Source organism: Anomaloglossus baeobatrachus, chromosome 2 (assembly GCF_048569485.1).
Source record: "Anomaloglossus baeobatrachus isolate aAnoBae1 chromosome 2, aAnoBae1.hap1, whole genome shotgun sequence".
Lineage (NCBI taxonomy): Eukaryota > Metazoa > Chordata > Amphibia > Anura > Aromobatidae > Anomaloglossus > Anomaloglossus baeobatrachus.
Window position 1 is genome coordinate 54,668,963 of NC_134354.1, and position 24,764 is coordinate 54,693,726.

The window sequence follows — 24,764 nt, forward strand, 5'->3', positions numbered from 1 at the left end:
CTGGGCCGCTGATGGTGGATTTGGCAGTGGGCACCGCTGTGGGCAGTTTCCCCTCTGGGCCACTGATGGTGGATTTGGCAGTGGGCATTGCTGTGGTGGGCAGTTCCCCGGTGGGCCGCTGATGGTGGATTTGGCGGTGGGCATGGCTGTGGTGGGCAGTTCCCCGGTGGGCCGCTGATGGTGGATTTGGCAGTGGGCATTGCTGTGGTGGGCAGTTCCCCGGTGGGCCGCTGATGGTGGTGCTGATGGTGGTTTTGGCGGTGGGCATTGCTGTGGTGGGCAGTTCCCCGGTGGGCCGCTGATGGTGGATTTGGCAGTGGGCATTGCTGTGGTGGGCAGTTCCCCGGTGGGCCGCTGATGGTGGATTTGGCAGTGGGCATTGCTGTGGTGGGCAGTTCCCCGGTGGGCCGCTGATGGTGGATTTGGCGGTGGGCATGGCCGTGGTGGGCAGTTCCCCGGTGGGCCGCTGATGGTGGATTTGGCAGTGGGCATTGCTGTGGTGGGCAGTTCCCCGGTGGGCCGCTGATGGTGGATTTGGCGGTGGGCATTGCTGTGGTGGGCAGTTCCCCGGTGGGCCGCTGATGGTGGATTTGGCGGTGGGCATTGCTGTGGTGGGCAGTTCCCCGGTGGGCCGCTGATGGTGGATTTGGCAGTGGGCATGGCCGTGGTGGGCAGTTCCCCGGTGGGCCGCTGATGGTGGATTTGGCAGTGGGCATTGCTGTGGTGGGCAGTTCCCCGGTGGGCCGCTGATGGTGGTGCTGATGGTGGATTTGGCAGTGGGCATGGCTGTGGTGGGCAGTTCCCCGGTGGGCCGCTGATGGTGGATTTGGCGGTGGGCATTGCTGTGGTGGGCAGTTCCCCGGTGGGCCGCTGATGGTGGATTTGGCGGTGGGCATGGCCGTGGTGGGCAGTTCCCCGGTGGGCCGCTGATGGTGGATTTGGCAGTGGGCATTGCTGTGGTGGGCAGTTCCCCGGTGGGCCGCTGATGGTGGTGCTGATGGTGGATTTGGCAGTGGGCATTGCTGTGGTGGGCAGTTCCCCTCTGGGCCGCTGATGGTGGTTTTGGCGGTGGGCATGGCTGTGGTGGGCAGTTCCCCGGTGGGCCGCTGATGGTGGATTTGGCAGTGGGCATTGCTGTGGTGGGCAGTTCCCCGGTGGGCCGCTGATGGTGGATTTGGCAGTGGGCATTGCTGTGGTGGGCAGTTCCCCGGTGGGCCGCTGATGGTGGATTTGGCAGTGGACACCGCTGTGGGCAGTTCCCCTCTGGGCAGATGATGGTGGATTTGGCAGTGGGCATTGCTGTGGTGGGCAGTTCCCCGGTGGGCCGCTGATGGTGGATTTGGCGGTGGGCATTGCTGTGGTGGGCAGTTCCCCGGTGGGCCGCTGATGGTGGTGCTGATGGTGGTTTTGGCGGTGGGCATGGCTGTGGGCAGTTCCCCGGTGGGCCGCTGATGGTGGATTTGGCAGTGGGCATTGCTGTGGTGGGCAGTTCCCCGGTGGGCCGCTGATGGTGGATTTGGCGGTGGGCATTGCTGTGGTGGGCAGTTCCCCGGTGGGCCGCTGATGGTGGATTTGGCAGTGGGCATTGCTGTGGTGGGCAGTTCCCCGGTGGGCCGCTGATGGTGGTGCTGATGGTGGTTTTGGCGGTGGGCATGGCTGTGGGCAGTTCCCCGGTGGGCCGCTGATGGTGGTTTTGGCGGTGGGCATTGCTGTGGTGGGCAGTTCCCCGGTGGGCCGCTGATGGTGGATTTGGCAGTGGACACCGCTGTGGGCAGTTCCCCTCTGGGCAGATGATGGTGGATTTGGCAGTGGGCATGGCTGTGGTGGGCAGTTCCCCGGTGGGCCGCTGATGGCGCAGGTTGTAGCCCTGGATGCTCCGCGCTGTCGTCTCCCCTCCGCCATTGTAGTGCATGCAGCTGCAGTACCCGTCGCGCTCCGCCAGGGGTCAGTGGCGGCGCGGGTGGGCAGGATCAGCTGACGCAGCCGTGGATGTGAGTGTGCGAGTCTCCCGTGTGCCGCTCAGTCCACAGCTCCAGCCCGGAGGAATCAGCGCCCGCACCGGAGGCCACAGCGCGGATCCCAGGCTGCTCCCGGCTCTGCTGCAGCCATGCGGCCCCACCTCACGCTGCTCTTCCTGGCCGGAGCGCTGGCCATAGAGGTGAGCCGGGCGGGCGGAGGCTGTGATGTAATGCGGGCGCACCTGGCTTCCTTTGTTGTGTGGTCGCCCCCGGGATTTGCCGGTGCCGGAGCCGCTCTCCCGCAGCGCTGCGCCGATCACTGCCGCTGCGATGCCCCTGCTCTGTATGACGCCTGCACCCAGCGCCCACCCGGCCCCTTCAGTGCTTAGCAGCCCTTTATGGGGCTTCAACCTATTGGGGGCTTCCAGCACCTGGACCCCTGTGCAGCCGGCTCCACTGACGCCCCCTCCATCTCTGGCTTCATTCTGCTGCCCCCTCCTCATATGACCTGTAGCCTCTAATGATGAGGGCAAAAATGTCCCATCCACCCCCACTGGGGGGGGCTCTGTCCTATTAACCCTTTAATGCCCTTCTTGCCTTTCTGGATCTTGGTTGCATCATCTGTATAAAAGCTGGGGGCTCCTGCCTAATGTGGAACCCCCTTCCCTGCTTTTTGTGGGGGATCCTGCCTGATGTGGTACTCTGCCCTGCTTTCCTGGGGGGCTCCTGCTTGATGTACCTTTTACCCTCCCTTCTTAGGGGGCTCCTGCTTTTTGGGGAGTCTTCTGCCTGATGCAGCACCCTCTACCCTGCCTTCTTGAGGGGCTCCTTCCTGATGTGGTACCCCCTTCCCTGCCTTCTTGGGGGGGGGCTCCTTCCTGATGTGGTACCCCCTACCCTGTCTTCTTGGGGGGGCTCCTTGCTGATGTGGTACCCCCTTCCCTGCCTTCTTGGGGGGATCCTTCCCGATGTGGTACCCCCTTCCCTGCCTTCTTGAGGGGCTCCTTCCTGATGTGGTACCCCCTACCCTGCCTTCTTGGGGGGGGGGGGGGGCTCCTTGCTGATGTGGTACCCCCTTCCCTGCCTTCTTGGGGGGATCCTTCCTGATGTGGTACCCCCTTCCCTGCCTTCTTGAGGGGCTCCTTCCTGATGTGGTACCCCCTTCTGTCTTCTTGGGGGGCTCCTTCCTGATGTGGTACCCCCTTCTGCCTTCTTGGGGGGGGCTCCTTCCTGATGTGGTACCCCCTACCCTGTCTTCTTGGGGGGGCTCCTTCCTGATGTGGTACCCCCTACCCTGTCTTCTTGGGGGGGCTCCTTCCTGATGTGGTACCCCCTACCCTGTCTTCTTGGGGGGGCTCCTTCCTGATGTGGTACCCCCTACCCTGTCTTCTTGGGGGGGCTCCTTCCTGATGTGGTACCCCCTTCCCTGCCTTCTTGGGGGGCTCCATCCTGATGTGGCACCCCCTTCCCTGCCTTCTTGGGGGGGGGGGCTCCATCCTGATGTGGCACCCCCTTCCCTGCCTTCTTGGGGGGGGGGCTCCATCCTGATGTGGCACCCCCTTTCCTTTCTGATGTGGCACCCCCTTCCCTGCCTTCTTGGGGGGGGCTCCATCCTGATGTGGCACCCCCTTTCCTTTCTGATGTGGCACCCCCTTCCCTGCCTTCTTGGGGGGGGCTCCATCCTGATGTGGCACCCCCTTTCCTTTCTGATGTGGTACCCCCTTCCCTGCCTTCTTGCTCCTCGCCTCTCCTGATTAACCCTGTGTTGCCCCCTCCCTCTTCTTTTGTATCCTCTCCTGTGTGCATGGTCGCTGATCTCAGTGCTGCTGATCTGTGAATCCCCAGGTTCTCTCTATGGCAAAGCTGCTGCTGCACTCCTTTGTCGCCTATCCCTAATAATGACTGTTTATCTGTTACTGATTAACCCTTCACTGCCTGCTTGTATCTGGGATTGCCATCTCTCTGTGTATGTCATCCCTTGTTAATGTCTTGCGTCCCCCCCCCCTCTGGGGTCTCTTCCTCCCCATACATGACACTTGTCTCTTCCCCTTCGCACCCCCCATTAGTTATTTTTCCAGTGTTTCCAGTCTGTACCCCTCTGTGATTCACTCCTCTCCCCCATACGACTGGTGTTACCCGGTAATGACTTGTGAAAGTTCTGCATCTCATTGGCACCCGGTGCCCCCTCTCTGCGGTGCCATATGTCGGTGTGCCAGGCGTACAGTGATGGGCTGCTGTATATTCTTGCATCTCCCCGGTCATGAAGGGGTGTATCCTCTGAAGGATTGACTGTACATATTTCTCCAGATCCCACCTCTGTCTGGGTGTCTGAGACATGAAAGCTGTGACTGCTGTGCCCGCTGGTGGGGGGCGCGGAGGACCATCACTGGTGTGAATAGCTGGCACTGTGTACATGGTCTTTTCTGTTTTATGCCCCCCCCCCTTCTGCTCTTTATTATAGATCGGGGTGCTATTAGCATATGGTTATTTTTGGAATTCAGTTTCTAATAAGGTGGATGTATAGTCGCCTGGAGGTGGGGAGGAGGTCTCTGTGTGTGAGGACCGGGGGCTCTTCCTTTGGGTGGGCATAAAAGAGGCACGAGATAAAAGGATTTGGACTGAAGGAAGATTAAGATCCAGGGAAGATGGCGTCTCTGCATTGCTGCAATGAAAAGCTGGATGAGGAGCTGCAGGCTGGAGAAACCTCCCACCACTAGGTGTATAGGAGCCTGCTCCATTCATCCGCTCACAGCCGTATTCTGCATCCACGGCGGTCCCCAGACCTCCAGCCCCAAACCACTGCCGAAATATCAGCCCCCCCAACCTCCGCTGCCTATACATCAACCCCAGACCTCCAGCCCCCCCAACCTCCACTGCTGAAACATCAACCCCAGACCTCCAGCCCCCCCAACCTCCACTGCTGAAACATCAACCCCAGACCTCCAGCCCCCAATCCTCCACTGCTGAAACATCAACCCCAGACCTCCAGCCCCCCAACCTCCACTGCTGAAACATCAACCCCAGACCTCCAGCCCCCCCAACCTCCACTGCTGATACATCAACCCCAGACCTCCAGCCCCCCCAACCTCCACTGCTGAAACATCAACCCCAGACCTCCAGCCCCCAATCCTCCACTGCTGAAACATCAACCCCAGACCTCCAGCCCCCCAACCTCCACTGCTGAAACATCAACCCCAGACCTCCCAGCCCCCAATCCTCCACTGCTGAAACATCAACCCCAGACCTCCAGCCCCCCAACCTCCACTGCTGAAACATCAACCCCAGACCTCCAGCCCCCCCAACCTCCACTGCTGATACATCAACCCCAGACCTCCAGCCCCAAACCACTGCCGAATCATCAGCCCCAGACCTCCAGCCCCCCAACCTGCACTGCTGAAACATCAACCCCAGACCTCCAGCCCCCCCAACCTCCACTGCTGAAACATCAACCCCAGACCTCCAGCCCCCCAACCTCCACTGCTGAAACATCAACCCCAGACCTCCAGCCCCCCAACCTCCACTGCTGAAACATCAACCCCAGACCTCCAGCCCCCCCAACCTCCACTGCTGAAACATCAACCCCAGACCTCCAGCCCCCCCAACCTCCACTGCTGAAACATCAACCCCAGACCTCCAGCCCCCCCAACCTCCACTGCTGAAACATCAACCCCAGACCTCCAGCCCCCCCAACCTCCACTGCTGAAACATCAACCCCAGACCTCCAGCCCCCTCCAACCTCCACTGCTGAAACATCAACCCCAGACCTCCAGCCCCCCCAACCTCCACTGCTGAAACATCAACCCCAGACCTCCAGCCCCCCCAACCTCCACTGCTGAAACATCAACCCCAGACCTCCAGCCCCCCCAACCTCCACTGCTGAAACATCAACCCCAGACCTCCAGCCCCCCCAACCTCCACTGCTGAAACATCAACCCCAGACCTCCAGCCCCCAATCCTCCACTGCTGAAACATCAACCCCAGACCTCCAGCCCCCCCAACCTCCACTGCTGAAACATCAACCCCAGACCTCCAGCCCCCCCCCAACCTCCACTGCTGAAACATCAACCCCAGACCTCCAGCCCCCCCAACCTCCACTGCTGAAACATCAACCCCAGACCTCCAGCCCCCCCCCAACCTCCACTGCTGAAACATCAACCCCAGACCTCCAGCCCCCCCAACCTCCGCTGCCGAAACATCAACCCCAGACATGTCCACCGCCCCGGTATCTCCTGCACCCTCACTACATAACTCAGCTACTGTAATTACAAAGACGTCATTCAGCCATTAAGTCTGCCAGGGGCGAAGGGGGGGAGAAATCTGGTAGAAATGACCCCAAATATTAGAAGTATAGGACGCTGAGCACTGAGTATGGAGTCAGGGGAGTGGATGGATACAATGGATCACATGCACTGATACTTTGTGCTGTTTGTTTTGATATTATAGATAAACAATAGCTCTCTGATGTCGTGTGTTCGGGTCGATCATTGCTTGTTGTGTACAAATCATAGAGACCTGTGACAATGAGAACGCTCAGAATCCGGAAACCAACATCTGTGGAATTATTTATTTTTTTCAAAGAATTGCAGAATTATTTGTTTCACAGAACACTTTTGTACTTGGCATTTAGGTTTTTTCTTGTTTGTTTTGTCTTCACTTCTTTTTTCCTGGGGTGGAGTGTCTTAGTGGCGGTGCTATACCCATGCAATGATTTAGTTGTTTTTTTTTGTTGTTTTTTTTAATATATATATATATATACTATTTCATAAATGTTTAGTAATCAGATTAATAATCTGGAGAAATCAGAAAAAAATACATCTATCTATCCCTCTATCTATATCTATCCACCCGTCCACGCATGTATCCACCCGTCCGTCCACGCATGTATCCACCCGTCCGTCCACGCATGTATCCACCCGTCCGTCCACGCATGTATCCACCCGTCCGTCCACGCATGTATCCACCCGTCCGTCCACGCATGTATCCACCCGTCCGTCCACGCATGTATCCACCCGTCCGTCCACGCATGTATCCACCCGTCCGTCCACGCATGTATCCACCCGTCCGTCCACGCATGTATCCACCCGTCCGTCCACGCATGTATCCACCCGTCCGTCCACGCATGTATCCACCCGTCCGTCCACGCATGTATCCACCCGTCCGTCCACGCATGTATCCACCCGTCTGTCCACGCATGTATCCACCCGTCCGTCCACGCATGTATCCACCCGTCCGTCCACGCATGTATCCACCCGTCCGTCCACGCATGTATCCACCCGTCCGTCCACGCATGTATCCACCCGTCCGTCCACGCATGTATCCACCCGTCCGTCCACGCATGTATCCACCCGTCCGTCCACGCATGTATCCACCCGTCCTTCCATCCGTCCTTCCACCCGTCCTTCCACCCGTCCTTCCACCCGTCCTTCCACCCGTCCTTCCACCCGTCCTTCCACCCGTCCTTCCACCCGTCCTTCCACCCGTCCTTCCACCCGTCCTTCCACCCGTCCTTCCATCCGTCCTTCCATCTGTCCTTCCATCTGTCCTTCCATCCGTCCTTCCATCCGTCCTTCCATCCGTCCTTCCATCCGTCCTTCCATCCGTCCTTCCATCCGTCCTTCCATCCGTCCTTCCATCCGACCAACCAACCAGAAAAAGGGGGATAAAGCAGCACCACTCACCTTTGGGCTACAAAATACAAACAATGAAGAATTGCAGCGTTCCCAGTTTAAGAAAAAAGAAAAATAGAAGACAAATTGTATGTATTCCAGGCCTGTGCACACAGCGTTTCGGCTCTGTCAATGAGCTTTTTTTCAAGTGGAAATATAGCTGTTATTCCTATAAACGCAGCACTAATAAAGCCTTCAGCGAGCCCCGGGTACAGGTGCAGAAGGCTCATTGCCTCTGCTGAAGTGTTGTGCACATGGGTTTAGAATCAATATCATTTGTTTTCTTTTTTTTTCCTCCTTCTTAATCCAGCAGTGACTGGCCCTGTTTTCAGATCCTCTGGATTATCAGACAGTGACAAAAATGAATTGCAAGGGATGAGGAATTCAGGCTAAAATCTGAATTCAGAATGTGCTGTGTTTTCTGTGCTCAGGGATCTGTATTTGATCTTTTAATTTTTTATTTTTTTTTGGCAATTTTCTGGAAATAAGTGCTGGATTATTATATGTTGAATAAATGTGTAATATATATGCACATTGCAGAAAAATAAAATAAAATAAAAAAAAAATATATATATATATATATATATATATATATATATATATATATATATATATATATATATATATATATATATATATATATATAATATATTATATATAATTTATTATATATAATTTTATAGTAAAAATCCTTCTATGTTTATCTGTAGCCCCAGGATGATCACTTTGACTGCCATTGGTTTTCTTTACACCTATGTAATGTAATTTACATTGAATACATGTCGGGCTCGGGTTTATAGGTCAATTGATTCTTTTAGTTTTATTAGTTACATAAAAGTGAACTGGGAAATTGAAGCAAACTCTGGTGTAGATGCCTGAATGCTCTTACATCCTCAGGTGATTAGTGAATATGCTGTATCCATGTGTATATTTGTATATAGTCAGAAAAAAGTGTTTGTTCCTTAATTCCTAGGCTAGTTTCACACTTGCGTTGAACGGTATCCACATCCGTTGCATTGCGTTGTGTGACGGATGCAACGGATGTGTTGCATATAGTGGCACAACGGATCGTACAAAACAATGGAATCCAGCCTTTTTTTTTTTGTACACAGTTTCACCGGCGGCAGACTATTGTGAACGATCAGCTGATTGCTCCCAGCAGCCGGTCGCCGGGTGATCAGCTGATCGCTCGGCCGCTGAGAACGTGCGGGTGGCGGAGTGGGTGGAGCCGAGCGGGGCCATGGCGCTGAGGACAGGTTGTGTGTGTGTGTGTGTGTGTGTGTGTGTGTGTATATATTATACACATGTGGAGTGCGGGAGGGGGCGGAGCCGAGCGGGGAAGTGTCGGGCTCCCTGCACATGTGGCCAGGGTAAATATCGGGTAAAGCACTTTGCTTGGTTGCCCGATATTTACCTTAGTTACGGGTGCAGGGAGCCAGAGAGAGCATGCGCAGTGAAATCCTAAGGATTCCGCTGCTCAAAAAAAGTTACATGCTGCGTTCCTTCCGCTGGGCGGAAGCAACACAGCGTTGCCCAGCAGAAGCAACGCAGGTGCTTTTGGCACAATCAGTTATCCATACAAGTCTACGGGAAACAGTGGAATCCGTTAACGGATTCCGCTGTTTTCCAAAAGGGCGGATTGTGACGTAAGGAAAACAACGCAAGTGTGAAAGTACCCTTAGAGGCACCACCAAGGCCAGACTCTGCCTTCCAGCGTCCTGGATTCAGTTATGGAATTGAGAAGTGATTTAGGCACTAGGTGAGGAGACTTCTGAATTGTAGGGTTTAGTCCCCCGTTAGGTGAGGAGACTTCAGGATTGTAGGGTGTTTAGTCTCCGATCGTTGAGGAGACCTCTGGATTGTAGTGTGTTTAGTCCCACATTAGGTAAGGAGACTTCAGGATTGTAGGGTGCTTAGTTACCCGTTTGGTAAGGAGACTTCTGGATTGTAGGGTGCTTAGTTACCCGTTTGGTGAGGAGACTTCAGGATTGTAGAGTGTTTAGTCCTCCATTAGGTGAGGAGACCTCTGGATTTTAAGATGTTTAGTTTCCGTTCATTGAGAAGACCTGGATTGTAGGGGGTTTAGTCCCCCGTTCTGCCATCATGGGCACAGGGGGCTGCTGCATTGCTGAGCCTTGGTTATGTCTTGTAGGCGATTTCTGCTCTTCAGCCATCGTCCCAAGAAGCTCAGATTCTCTTGGAGATGGCATTGCAGGGCCCTCCGGAGTCTATGGGAAGCCATGTCTTGGAGGAGCGGGCTGTGAGCAGACACAGGCCATGCAGGATCTGTTCGGCATCGGAGCAGACAATGAGCCGCTTATTCTGGGCTGCGTTTGAATTATAGTGAAAACTGACTCTCTTTGTGCCCGGGGCTCGCTGAAGGGTTTATTAGTAGTGTCTTTTTTAGGAATAACAGAGCCATATTCATTCTGATCTAAACAAATCCCTTCTATTGAGCGCGGGCCTTGTGTATCTCATTTGCTGGGACTCCATGTTGAAATGCAGTAACCTTATCTATCCCTTTAATGAGAACCTGCCACCTGTCCTAACATGTAGAAAATATTTGTTTTCCCCTTGATCCTATCACCCTTATGCAATGTTATGTTCCTCTGTTACTCCTCCTGGAAATGAACTGACAATTGAGCATTACACTGGTGCTGATTGGACAGTGTTCGGGTGTAGGGACACGCCCTCAATTCATAACCCCAATTGATGGTTTAGTTTGACATTTTCAGGAGGAGTAACAGAGGAATTCCACAATGCAGAGTTGTAAAACATGTCCCAGAATTGAAGAACTGACTGGCTCTGTTTACCATGGATTTATGAACTGCTATCTGTTTTCTATATTAATTGTGTTATGTTCCCCTGTTATTCCTCCTGCAAAATAACTGAACATTGATTCCTCTTGTTAAGGGGGCGGTGACCCTGCACAGTTTGACACAAATTGGATGATCGTGTATAATGACAAGTTCATAATCATTTAGGAACAAAAATACTAATAATGTTTTATCTCAGGAAGATTCAGAAATCAATATTTTGTGGAATAACCATGATTTTTAATCACAGCTTTCATGCGTCTTGGCTGCTTTCCACCAGTCTTTCACACTGCTTTTGGGTGACCTTATGCACTCCTGGTGCAAAAATGTAAGCAGTTCTTTGTTTGATGGCTTGTGACTATCTTCCTCTTGATTACATTCCAGAGGTTTTCAATGGGGTTCAGGTCTGGAGAATTGGGATGGCCATGACAGGGTTTTCATGTGGTAGTCCTTTATCCACACATTGATTGACATAGCTATGTGGCATGGGGCATTGTCCTGCTGGAAAAACCAGTCCTCAGAGTTGAGGAACATTGGCTGAGCAGAAGGAAGCAACTGTTTTTCCAGGATAAACTTGTATGCAGATTGATTTATATGTCCTTCGCAAAGTTTAATCTGCCCAATTAAACCTTAGAGGACTGGAGTAAGGTAATCTTCTCTGATGAGTCTAATTTTCAGCTTTGCCCAACACCTGGTCATCTAATGATTAGACCGAGACCTGCAGAGGCGTACAAGCCACAGTGTCTTGCACCTGCTGTGAAATTTGGTGGAGGATCGGTGATGATCTGGGGATACTTCAGCAAGGCTGGAATTGGGCAGCTTAAACTTTGCGAAGGACGTATGAATCAAGCCGCATACAAGGTTATCCTTGGAAAAATAGTTGCTTCCTTCTGCTCAGGCAATGTTCCGCAACTCTGAGGACTGTTTTTTTTCCAGCAGGACAATGCACCATGCCACACAGCTAGGTCAATCAATGTGTGGATGAAGGACCACCACATCAAAACCCTGTCATGACCAGCCCAATCTCCAGACCTGAACCCCATTGAAAACCTCTGGAATGTAATCAAGAGGAAGATGGATAGTCACAAGCCATCAAACAAAGAACTGCTTACATTTTTGCACCAGGAATGGCATAAGGTCACCCAAAAGCAGTGTGAAAGACTGGTGGGAAGCAGCCAAGACTCATGAAAGCTGGAATTACAAATCATGGTTATTCCTTAAAATATTGATTTCTGAATCTTCCTGAGGTAAAACATTATTAGTATTATTTCTAAATGATTATGAACTTTTTCTTTGCATTATTTGAGGTGTGAAAGCATTGTGCATTGTTCTGTTATTTTGATCATTTCTCATTTTCAGAAAATAAATACATTTATTGGTTGGAAATTCGGAGACATTGTCAATAGTTTATAGAATAAAAAATCATTTACATTTCACTCAAAAATATATCTATATAAAGAAAAACGTCCAAGAATTGAAGACCTACATATTCCTTTTGCTCACCTGTCCATGGTAAAAAAAAACAAAATCCTTTTATTCCCCATGAAATAACAATTTTGAAGGATCTTTTCTTAGAAGTCAGCTTTTGTGTTACTCCTCTGTTATTCATCCTGGAAATGTGGGATCAGATTGGCAATCGGGCGTTACTATTCAGCTCAGACCCTTTTCATTTTTTTTTTTTATATTAATTTCCTCCTGACGAGCTCCTAAGTTAGAGGACCTGTCACTTGCCATAATTCTTTTTTTTTTTTTTTTTTTTTTTACCTGGTGTAAATGTCGCTGTTCTGCTGAGTCCGGCGTTGTTTTTCTTTTCTTCCTGCGCCTCTCCATTCCTGAGATATGACCTCTTTTACTCCTGTAAATAAATCTAATCTTGTTAGTCAAGTGGGAGTGATCCTCAAAAACACGCCCCAAATAAGGGTTGAGGACTACACCCACTTGGCTAACAAGACTAGATTTTTATGCAGGGAAGAAGGGGCCATATCTCGGGAACAGAGAGGCCTAGGATCAAAAGAGAAACATCACTGGATTCAGGAGAACAGCGGCATTCACACCAGGTAAATAAATATTACATATTAATGGCAAGTGTTAGTTTCCTTGCTCCAGCAGGGACGTCCACCGCTCAGATTTTCTTTCCGTGCTATCTTTATCTCTCATCAGTTGTATTGTGAATCTTGTCTCGCCACACAATAGTCTTGAGACGTGTGACCAGGGCTATGTATGACAGCATTGTGGGTAGCGCCCCTCGCCAGTGCTACGTAGCTGTGGGAATGACTCATAACCAGCCACTAATCACTGCTTATTCCGAGTCCATAGGAGCAGTGAATGTAATGAATTCCTTTAACCTCGCATCTTCCAGGAGAAATCGTCAGTATATGAATCATAATGGGCAGCACATTGGCCCTTTTTTGCTAGGGAAGGGTTAACCACCGCAGGCCGGGCTGTGAGCCCGCTCACTTTACACTGGCATTCCTGACTCGGACAGTTGGCATGGAAGGTGACCCGGCCGGCCTCCTTTCTACAATCCTCGGCACACACTGGTGCAGTCATTGCTCTCGCCTCCCTTCTGATATGGGAGGTTCTTGCGTGAATGGAATTTTGCAGTAAGGAAATTTGTGAACTTTACAACGTTTTAGACTGTTCTAATGGATTTACTGGTTTGTGCTGGTGGAAATGGCTTAATCTCGTAAACTAAAGAGACAGAAAATGTCGCATAAACTTCTTGGAGGAATTTTTTTTCAATACATTGAACTCTGAAATCGCACATCGGATCTGAAACAAAATGACGTCTCAACGGTCGATGGAACCAAAATGACGTCTCAACGGTCGATGGAACCAAAATGATCAACCAGTAGAGATCTGGATTCCAAGTCTACTGAAAATTAAAGGCAAAAAGACGAAAATCACAGATGGATCCAATTTGTGTGAATTTCATCATGGCCACTAATAATGTGATTAGTAGTGTGTGTGGCCGGTGTCCACTCTTACAATATCTGGGCTCGCTCCGGATGATATTGAGCATGGTGTCTTGGGTGGTCTTCTCCCAGTCCTGGATCAGGACATCAATGACTCCTGGACAGTTTGGAACGCTGCCTGGCATCGTGACTGGCAACTTGAGGACCAGTCAATGGCATCAATACCGTCTTCATCCTCACAGTCTGCCTGCATGAAGCCGGCCATTGTCCTGCACCAGGAGGAACCCAAGGCTACTGCATCAGCATAAGATCTGGCAATGACTGAGGATTTCAGTGTGCCATTGGCTTTTCCATGGAAGTTTATGCGATCCTGCAAGCATATACCCTCCAGACCAGTGTTCCCCCCAACTCCAGTCCTCATGATCCACCAATAGATTATGTTTTCAGGATTTCCTTAGTATTTCCCAGGTAATAATAATTCCATCACTTGTCCTTTACTAAGAAAATCCTGAAATCATGATCTGTTGGTGGCTCATGAGTACTGGAGTTGGGGAACACTGGTTTGGAGGGGATATACTTTGACGATCACACAAACCTCTTGGAAAAGCCAAAGGCACCTTGAAATCCTCAGTCATTACCAGACCGTACGATGACGCAACAGCCTTGGGTTTCCTCAAGATGCAGGACCAGCACTTACCACTGCCACATCGGGTGGATCATGTTGGATGATGAGGCAGCATGGTGTCTCCAAACTTTCTTTTTTGAGCTGCAAGGTGCTGGGATGTGAGCACTGGTACCTTTACAGGACAGGACATCATGCCACCCTCATGGAGTCACTTTCTGACAGTCAAATCTATATAGATTTTCAGGGGTCCCTAACCTGTAGCTCAAGAGCTACCTGTGGCCTGTGGGCCAGTGATGTATTGCTTGTTAGAGTCTACCAGCTTAATGCATATAAGTACCAGGTTTCGCAAACATATGAAAAACAGGTCTTTAGATGGTGACTCTTGCGTGTAGCCCCACAAAGTAGAGCAGATCTATATGGGGGGTATAGTGGGAGCACCTGGTTCTTGGTATACTGCCCCAGTGGGATTTATGTTGAAAAGCTTTGGCTGTGATTATACTACCGGTAGTAATGGTAGCTCTGGGTGTGAGGGAGCTGGATGTGGCTCGTGACCCTCTGTCAGAGCTGGATGTGGCTCTCAAGGCCAAAAAGGTTTGGGACCTCTGATCAAAGTATTATAACCTACACCCACTATAGATTACACCTTGTGTTGGAAAAAGCAGTAAGGCCCCTATCACACTGTGTTCTGATCTCCGTACAGTGGTCCCGTTGGGGCTTCCATCTGAGTTCCCCGCAAAACTGGTTTTGGACGCATGCGCCACCGGGGCCATTGACTATAAGGGTACAAACGGAGTTACCGTGTGCAATGTCGTGCACCAATTTCGGGTGTATATGCTTACTGGAGGTGGCAGACAGATGCAGTCTACTACGTCTGGGTGTCCGCCTCCAGAAAGCATATACTCCCGAAATGTGTGCATGACAGAGCACACGGTGCCGACTCCTGCACCGTTATAGTCAATGGCCACATCAACGCATGCATCTGAAACCAGTTTGGGGGGAAGGTGGGGGGGGGGGGGGTTGGACGAAAGCCTGACTGAATGCAGTGTCAAAGTGGCCTAAGGTCTACAGATAAGCCCATGTCCTTTTTTTACTTCTAGAATTACATAGTGTCTTTGTCTTGCTCCTGGAGTCAAGGGCAGCCAGTTGGACCTGCGACTGGTCTTTCGGACCTTCATAAACACCATTGATTTCAGTCAAGACATCACATGTACATGTATCCATGGAAGATAGTGACCAGATCCATCATTCAGACCTTGTCAAGGCGACCAGTCCCGAAATAACCTTTTTACAAATGTCAGAAGAAAAATTGCCCCTTTTAAAGGAGTTTTCCCTCTTTCTTCCACAGCTGCCTACATGTTGCATGTGGTGCTATACCCCAACTCCTGTACTGCTTGAATGCCAGACACAAGGCGTGAGCAGGTGTGTGGCTGTTTTTGGAAGGAAACAGCCATATTTTCTTATTCTGGGCAACCCCCTGTAAGGGTGAAGCAGTTGTGATTTGGTTTATTTTTTTTCCGGCTTTTTCCTACTTGTGAACGTCAGCTCGTTTGGAACTAAAATCCACCTGTTACTGTGCAGTGAAATATTTGGGGATTTTGTCGAAGAGCGTGCTGTTTACATGGCGAGGACGTGCATCTCGAGGACCCTTAGATGACCTTCCGTAATGGATTTCTCACCCAAACAGAAGGAACGTAGTGCAGCATCCATTACAGCTGTTCAGTCGGGTTCATCTGAGGGTGGGATGACTTCATGTATACAAACCCGGCACGGCATCCATCCACTTGTCTCAATTATGGTTTATGTCTTCACACCTGAGAAAACCGTCCGGCTGGAGATATTTCGAGATGGCTTTACAATTGCAGCTTATGGTTTGTTTGTTTTTTCTCTTAGAGGGTTTTTTTCACAACACACAAATGGGTTCACTAGTACCCTATTGGCCAGTGGTGTAGTTTGGGGAAGCCACCAAAGCAGTGGCCCAGGGCACAATATTTTTAAGGGTGGAAATGTCAATAGAAAAAAAAGTAGGCATGATGAAGGGCACGTGCCCTTGACTTCTGGCTGTGTACCTCAGGTCTGGTAACTAGTGATGAGTGAGCACTACCATGCTCAGGTGCTCAGTACTGGTAACTAGTGATGAGTGGGCACTACCATGCTCAGGTGCTCAGTACTGGTAACTAGTGATGAGTGGGCACTACCATGCTCAGGTGCTCAGTACTCGTAACTAGTGATGAGCGAGCACTACCATGCTCAGGTGCTCAGTACTCGTAACTAGTGATGAGCGAGCACTACCATGCTCGGGTGCTCAGTACTCGTAACTAGTGATGAGCGAGCACTACCATGCTCGGGTGCTCAGTACTGGTAACTAGTGATGAGCGGGCACTACCATGCTCAGGTGCTCAGTACTGGTAACTAGTGATGAGTGGGCACTACAATGCTCAGGTGCTCAGTACTCGTAACTAGTGATGAGCGAGCACTACCATGCTCGGGTGCTCAGTACTGGTAACTAGTGATGAGCGAGCACTACCATGCTCAGGTGCTCAGTACTCGTAACTAGTGATGAGCGAGCACTACCATGCTCAGGTGCTCAGTACTCGTAACTAGTGATGAGTGAGCACTACCATGCTCAGGTGCTCAGTACTCGTAACTAGTGATGAGTGGGCACTACCATGCTCAGGTGCTCAGTACTCGTAACTAGTGATGAGCGAGCACTACCATGCTCAGGTGCTCAGTACTGGTAACTAGTGATGAGTGGGCACTACCATGCTCAGGTGCTCAGTACTCGTAACTAGTGATGAGCGAGCACTACCATGCTCGGGTGCTCAGTACTGGTAACTAGTGATGAGCGAGCACTACCATGCTCAGGTGCTCAGTACTCGTAACTAGTGATGAGCGAGCACTACCATGCTCAGGTGCTCAGTACTCGTAACTAGTGATGAGTGAGCACTACCATGCTCAGGTGCTCAGTACTCGTAACTAGTGATGAGTGAGCACTACCATGCTCGGGTGCTCAGTACTCGTAACTAGTGATGAGCGAGCACTACCATACTCAGGTGCTCAGTACGTGTAACTAGTGATGAGCGAGCACTACCATGCTCGGGTGCTCAGTACTCGTAACTAGTGATGAGTGAGCACTACCATGCTCGGGTGCTCAGTACTCGTAACTAGTGATGAGCGATCACTACCATGCTCAGGTGCTCAGTACGTGTAACTAGTGATGAGCGAGCACTACCATGCTCGGGTGCTCAGTACTGGTAACTAGTGATGAGCGGGCACTACCATGCTCGGGTGCTCAGTACTCGTAACTAGTGATGAGTGAGCACTACCATGCTCAGGTGCTCAGTACGTGTAACTAGTGATGAGCGAGCACTACCATGCTCGGGTGCTCAGTACTCGTAACTAGTGATGAGTGAGCACTACCATGCTCAGGTGCTCAGTACGTGTAACTAGTGATGAGCGGGCACTACCATGCTCAGGTGCTCAGTACGTGTAACTAGTGATGAGCGAGCACTACCATGCTCGGGTGCTCAGTACTCGTAACTAGTGATGAGTGAGCACTACCATGCTCAGGTGCTCAGTACGTGTAACTAGTGATGAGCGGGCACTACCATGCTCAGGTGCTCAGTACGTGTAACTAGTGATGAGCGGGCACTACCATGCTCGGGTGCTCAGTACTCGTAACTAGTGATGAGTGAGCACTACCATGCTCGGGTGCTCAGTACTCGTAACTAGTGATGAGCGAGCACTACCATGCTCGGGGGCTCAGTACTTGTAACTAGTGATGTATTCCCCTCATGCTTTAAACATGCCTCCATTACACCCATCCTCAAAAAGCCCTCCCTTGACCCATCCTCTGTGTCAAACTATCGCCCCATAGCCCTTCTCCCCTATGCCTCAAAACTACTGGAACAGCATGTCCATCTTGAATTGTCCTCATACCTCTCCTCCTGCTCCCTCTTTGACCGGCTACAATCTGGCTTCCGACCTCATCACTCTACTGAAACTGCCCTAACCAAAGTCACAAATAATCTACTAACCGCCAAAGCCAAGCGACACTACTCTATCCTCCTCCTCCTGGACCTGTCCTCTACCTTTGACACAGTAGACCATTGCCTCCTACTACAGATTCTCTCATCTCTGTGCATCACAGACTTGGCCCTATCTTGGATCTCCTCATACCTAACCAACCGAACTTTCAGCGTCTCCCACTCTCACACCACTTCCTCAACTCGCCCCCTATCTGTCGTTGTCCCCCAAGGCTCAGTTCTTGGACCCCTGCTGTTCTCCATCTACACCTTCGGCCTGGGACAGCTCATAGAGTCCCACGGCTTCCAGTATCATCTCTATGCCGATGACACACAGATCTACCTCTCTGGACCTGACATTACCTCTCTACTAACCAAAATTCCACAATGTCTGTCTGCTATTTCATCCTTCTTCTCTGCGCGATTCCTAAAACTTAACATGGACAAAACAGAATTCATTGTCTTTCCTCCTCCTCACTCATCCCCTCCAAGAAGCCTTGATGGTTGCTCACTCTCCCCAGTCTCACAAGCTCGTTGCCTTGGAGTAACCCTCAACTCTGCTCTATCCTTCAAGCCACACATCCAAGCCCTCTTCACTTCATCCAGACTACAACTCCCGGATCCGTGCTTTCCTTAACCAAGATTCAGCAAAAACATTAGTGCATGCCCTCATCATCTCCCGCCTCGACTACTGCAACCTCCTCTTCTCTGGCCTCCCTTCCAACACTCTTGCACCCCTCCAATCTATCCTAAACTCTGCGGCCCGCTTATTCCACCTCTCCCCTCGCTATTCCCCAGCCTCGCCACTCTGCCAATCCCTTCACTGGCTTCCCATCGCCCAACGACTCCAGTTCAAAACATTAACCATGACAGACAAAGCCATCCACAACCTGTCTCCTCCCTACAGCTGTGACCTAGTCTCCCGGTACTTACCCCCGCACACAACCTCAGATCCTCACAAGGTCTCCTTCTCTACTCCTCTCTTATCTCCTCTTCCCTCAATCGCGTAACTAGTGATGAGCGAGCTCTACCATGCTCGGGTGCTCAGTACTCGTAACTAGTGATGAGTGAGCACTACCATGCTCGGGTGCTCAGTACTCGTAACTAGTGATGAGCGAGCACTACCATGCTCAGGTGCTCAGTACTCGTAACTAGTGATGAGCGAGCACTACCATGCTCGGGTGCTCAGTACTCGTAACTAGTGATGAGCGGCCACTACCATGCTCGGGTGCAAGGTATTCGTAACCTGCAGTTGGATGCCGGATGGGGGTGACTCATGTACTGAGTTAATGGAAGCCAATGGGGAACTTGAATATTTTTCAGAGAACTCTACAGCCTCGAGTCGCGTCCATCCGAGCCTCCAAATGTTCGTTACGAGTACCAAGCATGGTAGTGCTCACTCATTACTAGTTACTAGTACCGAGCACCTGAGCATGGTAGTGCTCACTCATCACTAGTTACCAGTACTGAGCACCTGAGCATGGTAGTGCCCACTCATCACTAGTTACCAGTACTGAGCACCTGAGCATGGTAGTGCCCACTCATCACTTCTGCAAATTGATCCGTCAATCTCCACTTGGGACATACAGCAACTACTATCTTCAGCATCACGACAATGAAAGATTTCAGGGAACATCTGACACCCACAATTTGGAGCGGTAACACAGTACAATGTTAACAAACTCTTACATTACAGCATCTCCTGCATAAGCCTGCAGCTGTTGTATAATCAGACAATTCCAGGTGTTGCCTCCTCACCCCCATATCTTCACCTTTTGCTATGCATTGAGGTGAAAAGCAATTCTTTTGGGAAAGCAACATATTGTTATCTCTAATTTTGTCTCTGGCTTCGTGCACTTTTTACGGTAACTGGCACTTGTGTGTATAATGACCACCTAGTGCTTATTTGGGGACTGTATGTGTGTAGTTTGCGGTCAGCATTTCCTTGGCTGCAGTAAGTTCTGGTAAGACGCCTGCAGCTGCTCTGAATATAAGGTCACCTTGACAAATTTTCATTGTAGCGCAGATATATGCTGCTCCTTGCAGAGGGAGTGCCTGCTACATTCAATTATTGGTTTACGCTTCCCGGCCTCTAGAGCTGAATGAGCACCGCAGTCCGCACAGGACAGAATTACTGCAAATGGACGTCCAAATCAGGACGGTTAATGAAAAACCCGCGCTCCATCGTAGGCAAAATGTCATCTGTTCTCTAAGAGCGGAGATTGTCCTCATAATTGTTCTTCGAGGGAACATTTTATTATTTTGATACAATACCGGACGATAATGGGTTGGCTCGAGCTGCGATGGGTAAATTTTGGAGAGAAAAAAAAATCACTTACATTTTTCAGAATGTTATGGCTTTGTTACTATTCTAGTAGATATTTTTTGTTGCCATTATTGTGGGGCGCACGACCCTTTTTGTCAGACGGATTATCCCATTAATAGAAAATATCGCTAATTTGTGGAACAACCTGTCCTTAAAGGAAGACGGAACCTAAAATATAGACTAACTTACTGTTTAGATCAAAGTTTTATGTTAAATGTATTTTTTTATTTTATTACTTTTGTTTTTATTACGGTATTATTGTTGTAGTGCCATTAATTCCATGGCGCGTTACATATTAAAGGGGTACACATAATAGGGACAAGTACAATATTCATGAACAACACAAGGCACAAACTAGTACAGGAGGATAGAGGACCCAGCCTACAGGGGATGGGTGAGGAGAGAGGACGATAGAGGACCATGCTCGCAAGGGCTCACAGCCTATAGGGGATGGGTGAGGATACAGGAGGAGTGAGAACCCTGCCCGTGAGGGCTTACAGGGGATGGATGAGGATACAGGAGGAAAGAGGACCCTGCCTGCAAGGGCTCACAGCCTGCCTACAGGGGATGGGTGAGGATACAGGGTGAGAGGACCCTGCTTGCAAGGGCTTACAGCCTACAGGGGATGGGTGAGGATACAGGGCGAGAGGGGAACCTGCTCGCGAGGGCTCACAGCCTACAGGGGATGGGTGAGGATACAGGAGGAGTGAGAACCCTGCCCGTGAGGGCTTACAGGGGATGAATGAGGATACAGGAGGAAAGAGGACCCTGCCTGCAAGGGCTCACAGCCTGCCTACAGGAGATGGGTGAGGATACATGAGGAGAGAGGACCCTGCCTGTGAGGGCTCACAGCCTACAGGGAATTGGTGAGGATACAGGAGGAGTGAGAACCCTGCCCGTGAGGGCTTACAGGGGATGGATGAGGATACAGGAGGAAAGAGGACCCTGCCTGCAAGGGCTCACAGCCTGCCTACAGGGGATGGGTGAGGATACATGAGGAGAGAGGACCCTGCCTGTGAGGGCTCACAGCCTACAGGGAATTGGTGAGGATACAAGAGGAGTGAGAACCCTGCCCATGAGGGCTCACAGCCTACAGGGAATTGGTGAGGATACAAGAGGAGTGCGAACCCTGCCCGTGAGGGCTCACAGTCTACAGGGGATGGATGAGGATACAGGGGGAGAGAGGACCCTGCTCCGAGGGCTTAGTTTACAGGAGATGGGTGAGGATACAGTAGGTGAGGGTAAAGGTGGTCATGCGACGCTGTGGTGGACTGAGGGTTATGGCAAGTTGTAGGCTTGGTGGAAGAGGTGGTTCTTCAGTTTCCTTTTGAGCCTTTCCAAGGTAGGCGAGAGTCTGATATGTTGTTGGGGCAGAGCGTTCCAGAGAATGGGGGCGGCGCGGGAGAAATCTTGTATGCGATTGTGGGAAGAGGTGATAAGAGAGGAGTAGAGAAGGAGATCTTGTGAGGGTCGGAGGTTAGGTAGCTGGAGGTATAGAGGAGACAGGTTGTGGATTGATTTGTATGTCATGGTTAAGGCTTTGAACTGGAGTCGTTGGGCAATGGGAAGCCAGGGAAGGGATTGGCAGAGCGGAGAGATCGGGGAGTAGCGGGGGGATAGGTGGATTAGCCGGGCAGCATAGTTTAGAATGGATTGTAGGGGCATGAGTGTGTTAGAAGGGAGGCCACAGAGCATGGGGTTGTAAGGAGGTGATGTCGGGCTCAGAGAGAATCTGCGTATCATCAGCGTAGAGGTCATTTTGAAAGCCGTGGGACTCTGAGCTGTCCCAGGCCGAAGGTTACATCGTTACATATAGTTACTTAGGTTGAAAAAAAGACCTAGGTCCATCTAGTTCCTCCTTCCTCCACCAATTCTACATTTTGTCCCTAAAAGTCACTTACAACCAACAATGTTGTGTAGTGAGGAAATCATCCAGCCCTGATATAAAGCTGTTCTAGTGTCAGCCATTGCTACCTCTTGTGGTCGGCATTCCACAGTCTAACTGCTCTAACTGTAAAGAACCCTTTCATATTTAGCTGCTGGAATCGCTTTTCTTCCACTCGCAGTGAATGCCCCCTGGTCCTTAGTATTGTCTTTGGAAGGAATAAGTCATGTGCCAGTCCTTTATATTGACCACACATGTATTTATACATCTAAATGAGATCTCCTCTGAGACGTCTTTTTTCTAAGCTAAACATAGCTGACTTTTCCAACCTGTCATCATATGGGAGGCCTCCATCCATTCCTTTTTGGTAGTCTAGTTGCCGCCTTTGAACTGACTCTGACTTCTGAATGTCCTTTTTTAAGGTGTATATGGAAAAGAGGTACTGTGCTGTGCAAATCCGCAACTTAGTACTGCCGACCTCCGCTAGCAGCAGGAATAGCTGATTGGCATGGATGCCAATAGTTGTAACCCCCTTCAATCCAATACCTATCCTGAGGATACACCATCAATATAGAAAAGTCATGAACAAACCCTTTAAGTTTTCAAGCTTAATCCCCAATTGAACATGCTTACATATACCATTAGCGGTTTCCTGCCTGTTCTAGCTTTCCCATGCTCCGGTATCTCTCTTCGTAGAATGCGTGATAACTTGCTGATTGGGGGTGTCCTACCGCTGGGGTATGTACCAATCAGCAGATCAAGACATTTTTTTTCCTTGATGAGGCACTTTTATCCTTATTACAGAATGGACTGGCAGGACGGATGTCTGGCCATTGCTCTGTTAAAGGATTCGGTCACCAATTTTTTTGTAATCTGAAAGCAGTATAACCTAGGGTCAGAGATCCTGATTCCAGCTGTGTCACTTACTGAGCTGCTTAGTGCAGTTTTGATAAAATCACTGTTTAATCAGCAGGAGATTATCATTACAGGACTACTTGGCGTGCTGCAGGTAGTCCAGCATATTCATGACCTCTGTATAACTGCTAGATCTGCAGTAGAAAAAAAACATTGATTTTATCAAAATAACAGAAAACAGCTCAGTAAGTGACACATTGCTGGAATCAGGGTCTCTACGTGATGCTGCTCTCAGATGGGGGAGCAAAAACCTGGTGACATATTCTCTTTAATCCTCTATGGGGCAGTTGTTAAAAGGTAAGTGCAGCACTTGGCACTCCATAGAGAATGAATGATGCAGCAGTTGAGTGTATGTACTGCTGCTCCATTGTAATGAGGACAACCGTGTCAGTGCGGGCCCCATCGGTCGGATGATCACCGATCAACAAGGTATCACCTTTGTTTAGGATGGCTGATGACTTGTTTTCACTGGAAAACCGCTTTACTGATCATCTGGTTGGCCAAGGAACTAGTCTGCTGTGTCCAACTTTGCACCTGTAAACAATTTTTTTTTTTTTTGCTGTGTTTTTGTTATTTTGAGTGTCGTTTAGCTTTACATTTTGTCTAGTTTTTCGGTTTTGATGGTTTTATGAAGGTGTTTGAATCCTCCACTGCCGGGTTCCTTCGCAGCTGTTTGGCACCACACGCATCACACACATTTCTCGTGGTTTCACTTTTTTCAGTAACACGATTATTTAAAGAAAAGAAAACCAGGTGTGATGGTTCCCTAGTAGAGTTGAGCGCGGTTCGTGGTTCGTGGTTCTCCAGTTCGCGGCTCGAGTGATTTTGGGGCATGTTCTAGATCGAACTAGAACTCGAGCTTTTTGCAAAAGCTCGATAGTTCTAGAAACGTTCGAGAACGGTTCTAGCAGCCAAAAAACAGCAAAATCCTAGCTTGGTTTCTGCTGTAATAGTGTAAGTCACTCTGTGAATCAAACTATTATCACATTTCAGTGTATAGTGTGCGTGAACAGCGCCTTCAGATCACTGCTGTTTCTATAATGGCGATCGCCATTTTTTTTTTTTTTTTTTCTTGTCTTCCTTCCCTAAGCGCGCGCGTCTTGTGGGGCGGGCCAGCATGTCAGCCAATCACAGACACACACACAGCTAAGTGGACTTTGAGCCAGAGAAGCAACGGCGTGTGTGATAGGATCTGCATGTCACATGTCCCTGCATTATAAAACCGGACATTTTCTTCACGAACGCCATTATCTGCCTTCTGCGTCTTTGGTGTCAGACATCAGTGTCGCAGCTCCGTCCTTTGTCCTATCGCCGATACAGCTGTATGCGCTGCATACACAGCGTTAGACAGCTTAGGGAGAGCACATTCTAGCAGTCCTTTTAAGGGCTCAAAGCGGCAGGGTCAGAGAGCCATAAGTGACAGGTCCTGCAAACAGCGACAGCGTCTGTGTAGCCCAGGTCAGGGATTTCCTACCTGCATTTCACCATTAGGAGGGAATAGAAAGGCAGGCTTCCATTCCTCTACCCAGAGCACCACAATCCTGCCACTGTACCCTCGTGTCCTCTGCACACTCCAACTCATAACTAAGCCATTATACTAGCAAACACTCAGTGTACCTAGTGGCATCCTATCTGT

General features: G+C 50.2%; 1 protein-coding gene across 3 annotated transcripts in view; it reads left to right on the forward strand.

Annotated features, from left to right (window-relative positions):
• The first annotated feature begins 1,973 nt into the window (after window positions 1-1,973).
• The window catches only part of APP (amyloid beta precursor protein), a 365,769-nt gene continuing 342,978 nt past the window's right edge, over window positions 1,974-24,764 (forward strand). For all 3 annotated transcript variants that reach the window (XM_075335061.1, XM_075335059.1, XM_075335060.1), the window contains exon 1: window positions 1,974-2,158. In XM_075335061.1, coding sequence (XP_075191176.1) covers window positions 2,108-2,158 — 51 coding nt within the window. In that variant the 5' untranslated portion in view covers window positions 1,974-2,107. The remainder of the gene's footprint in view (window positions 2,159-24,764) is intronic.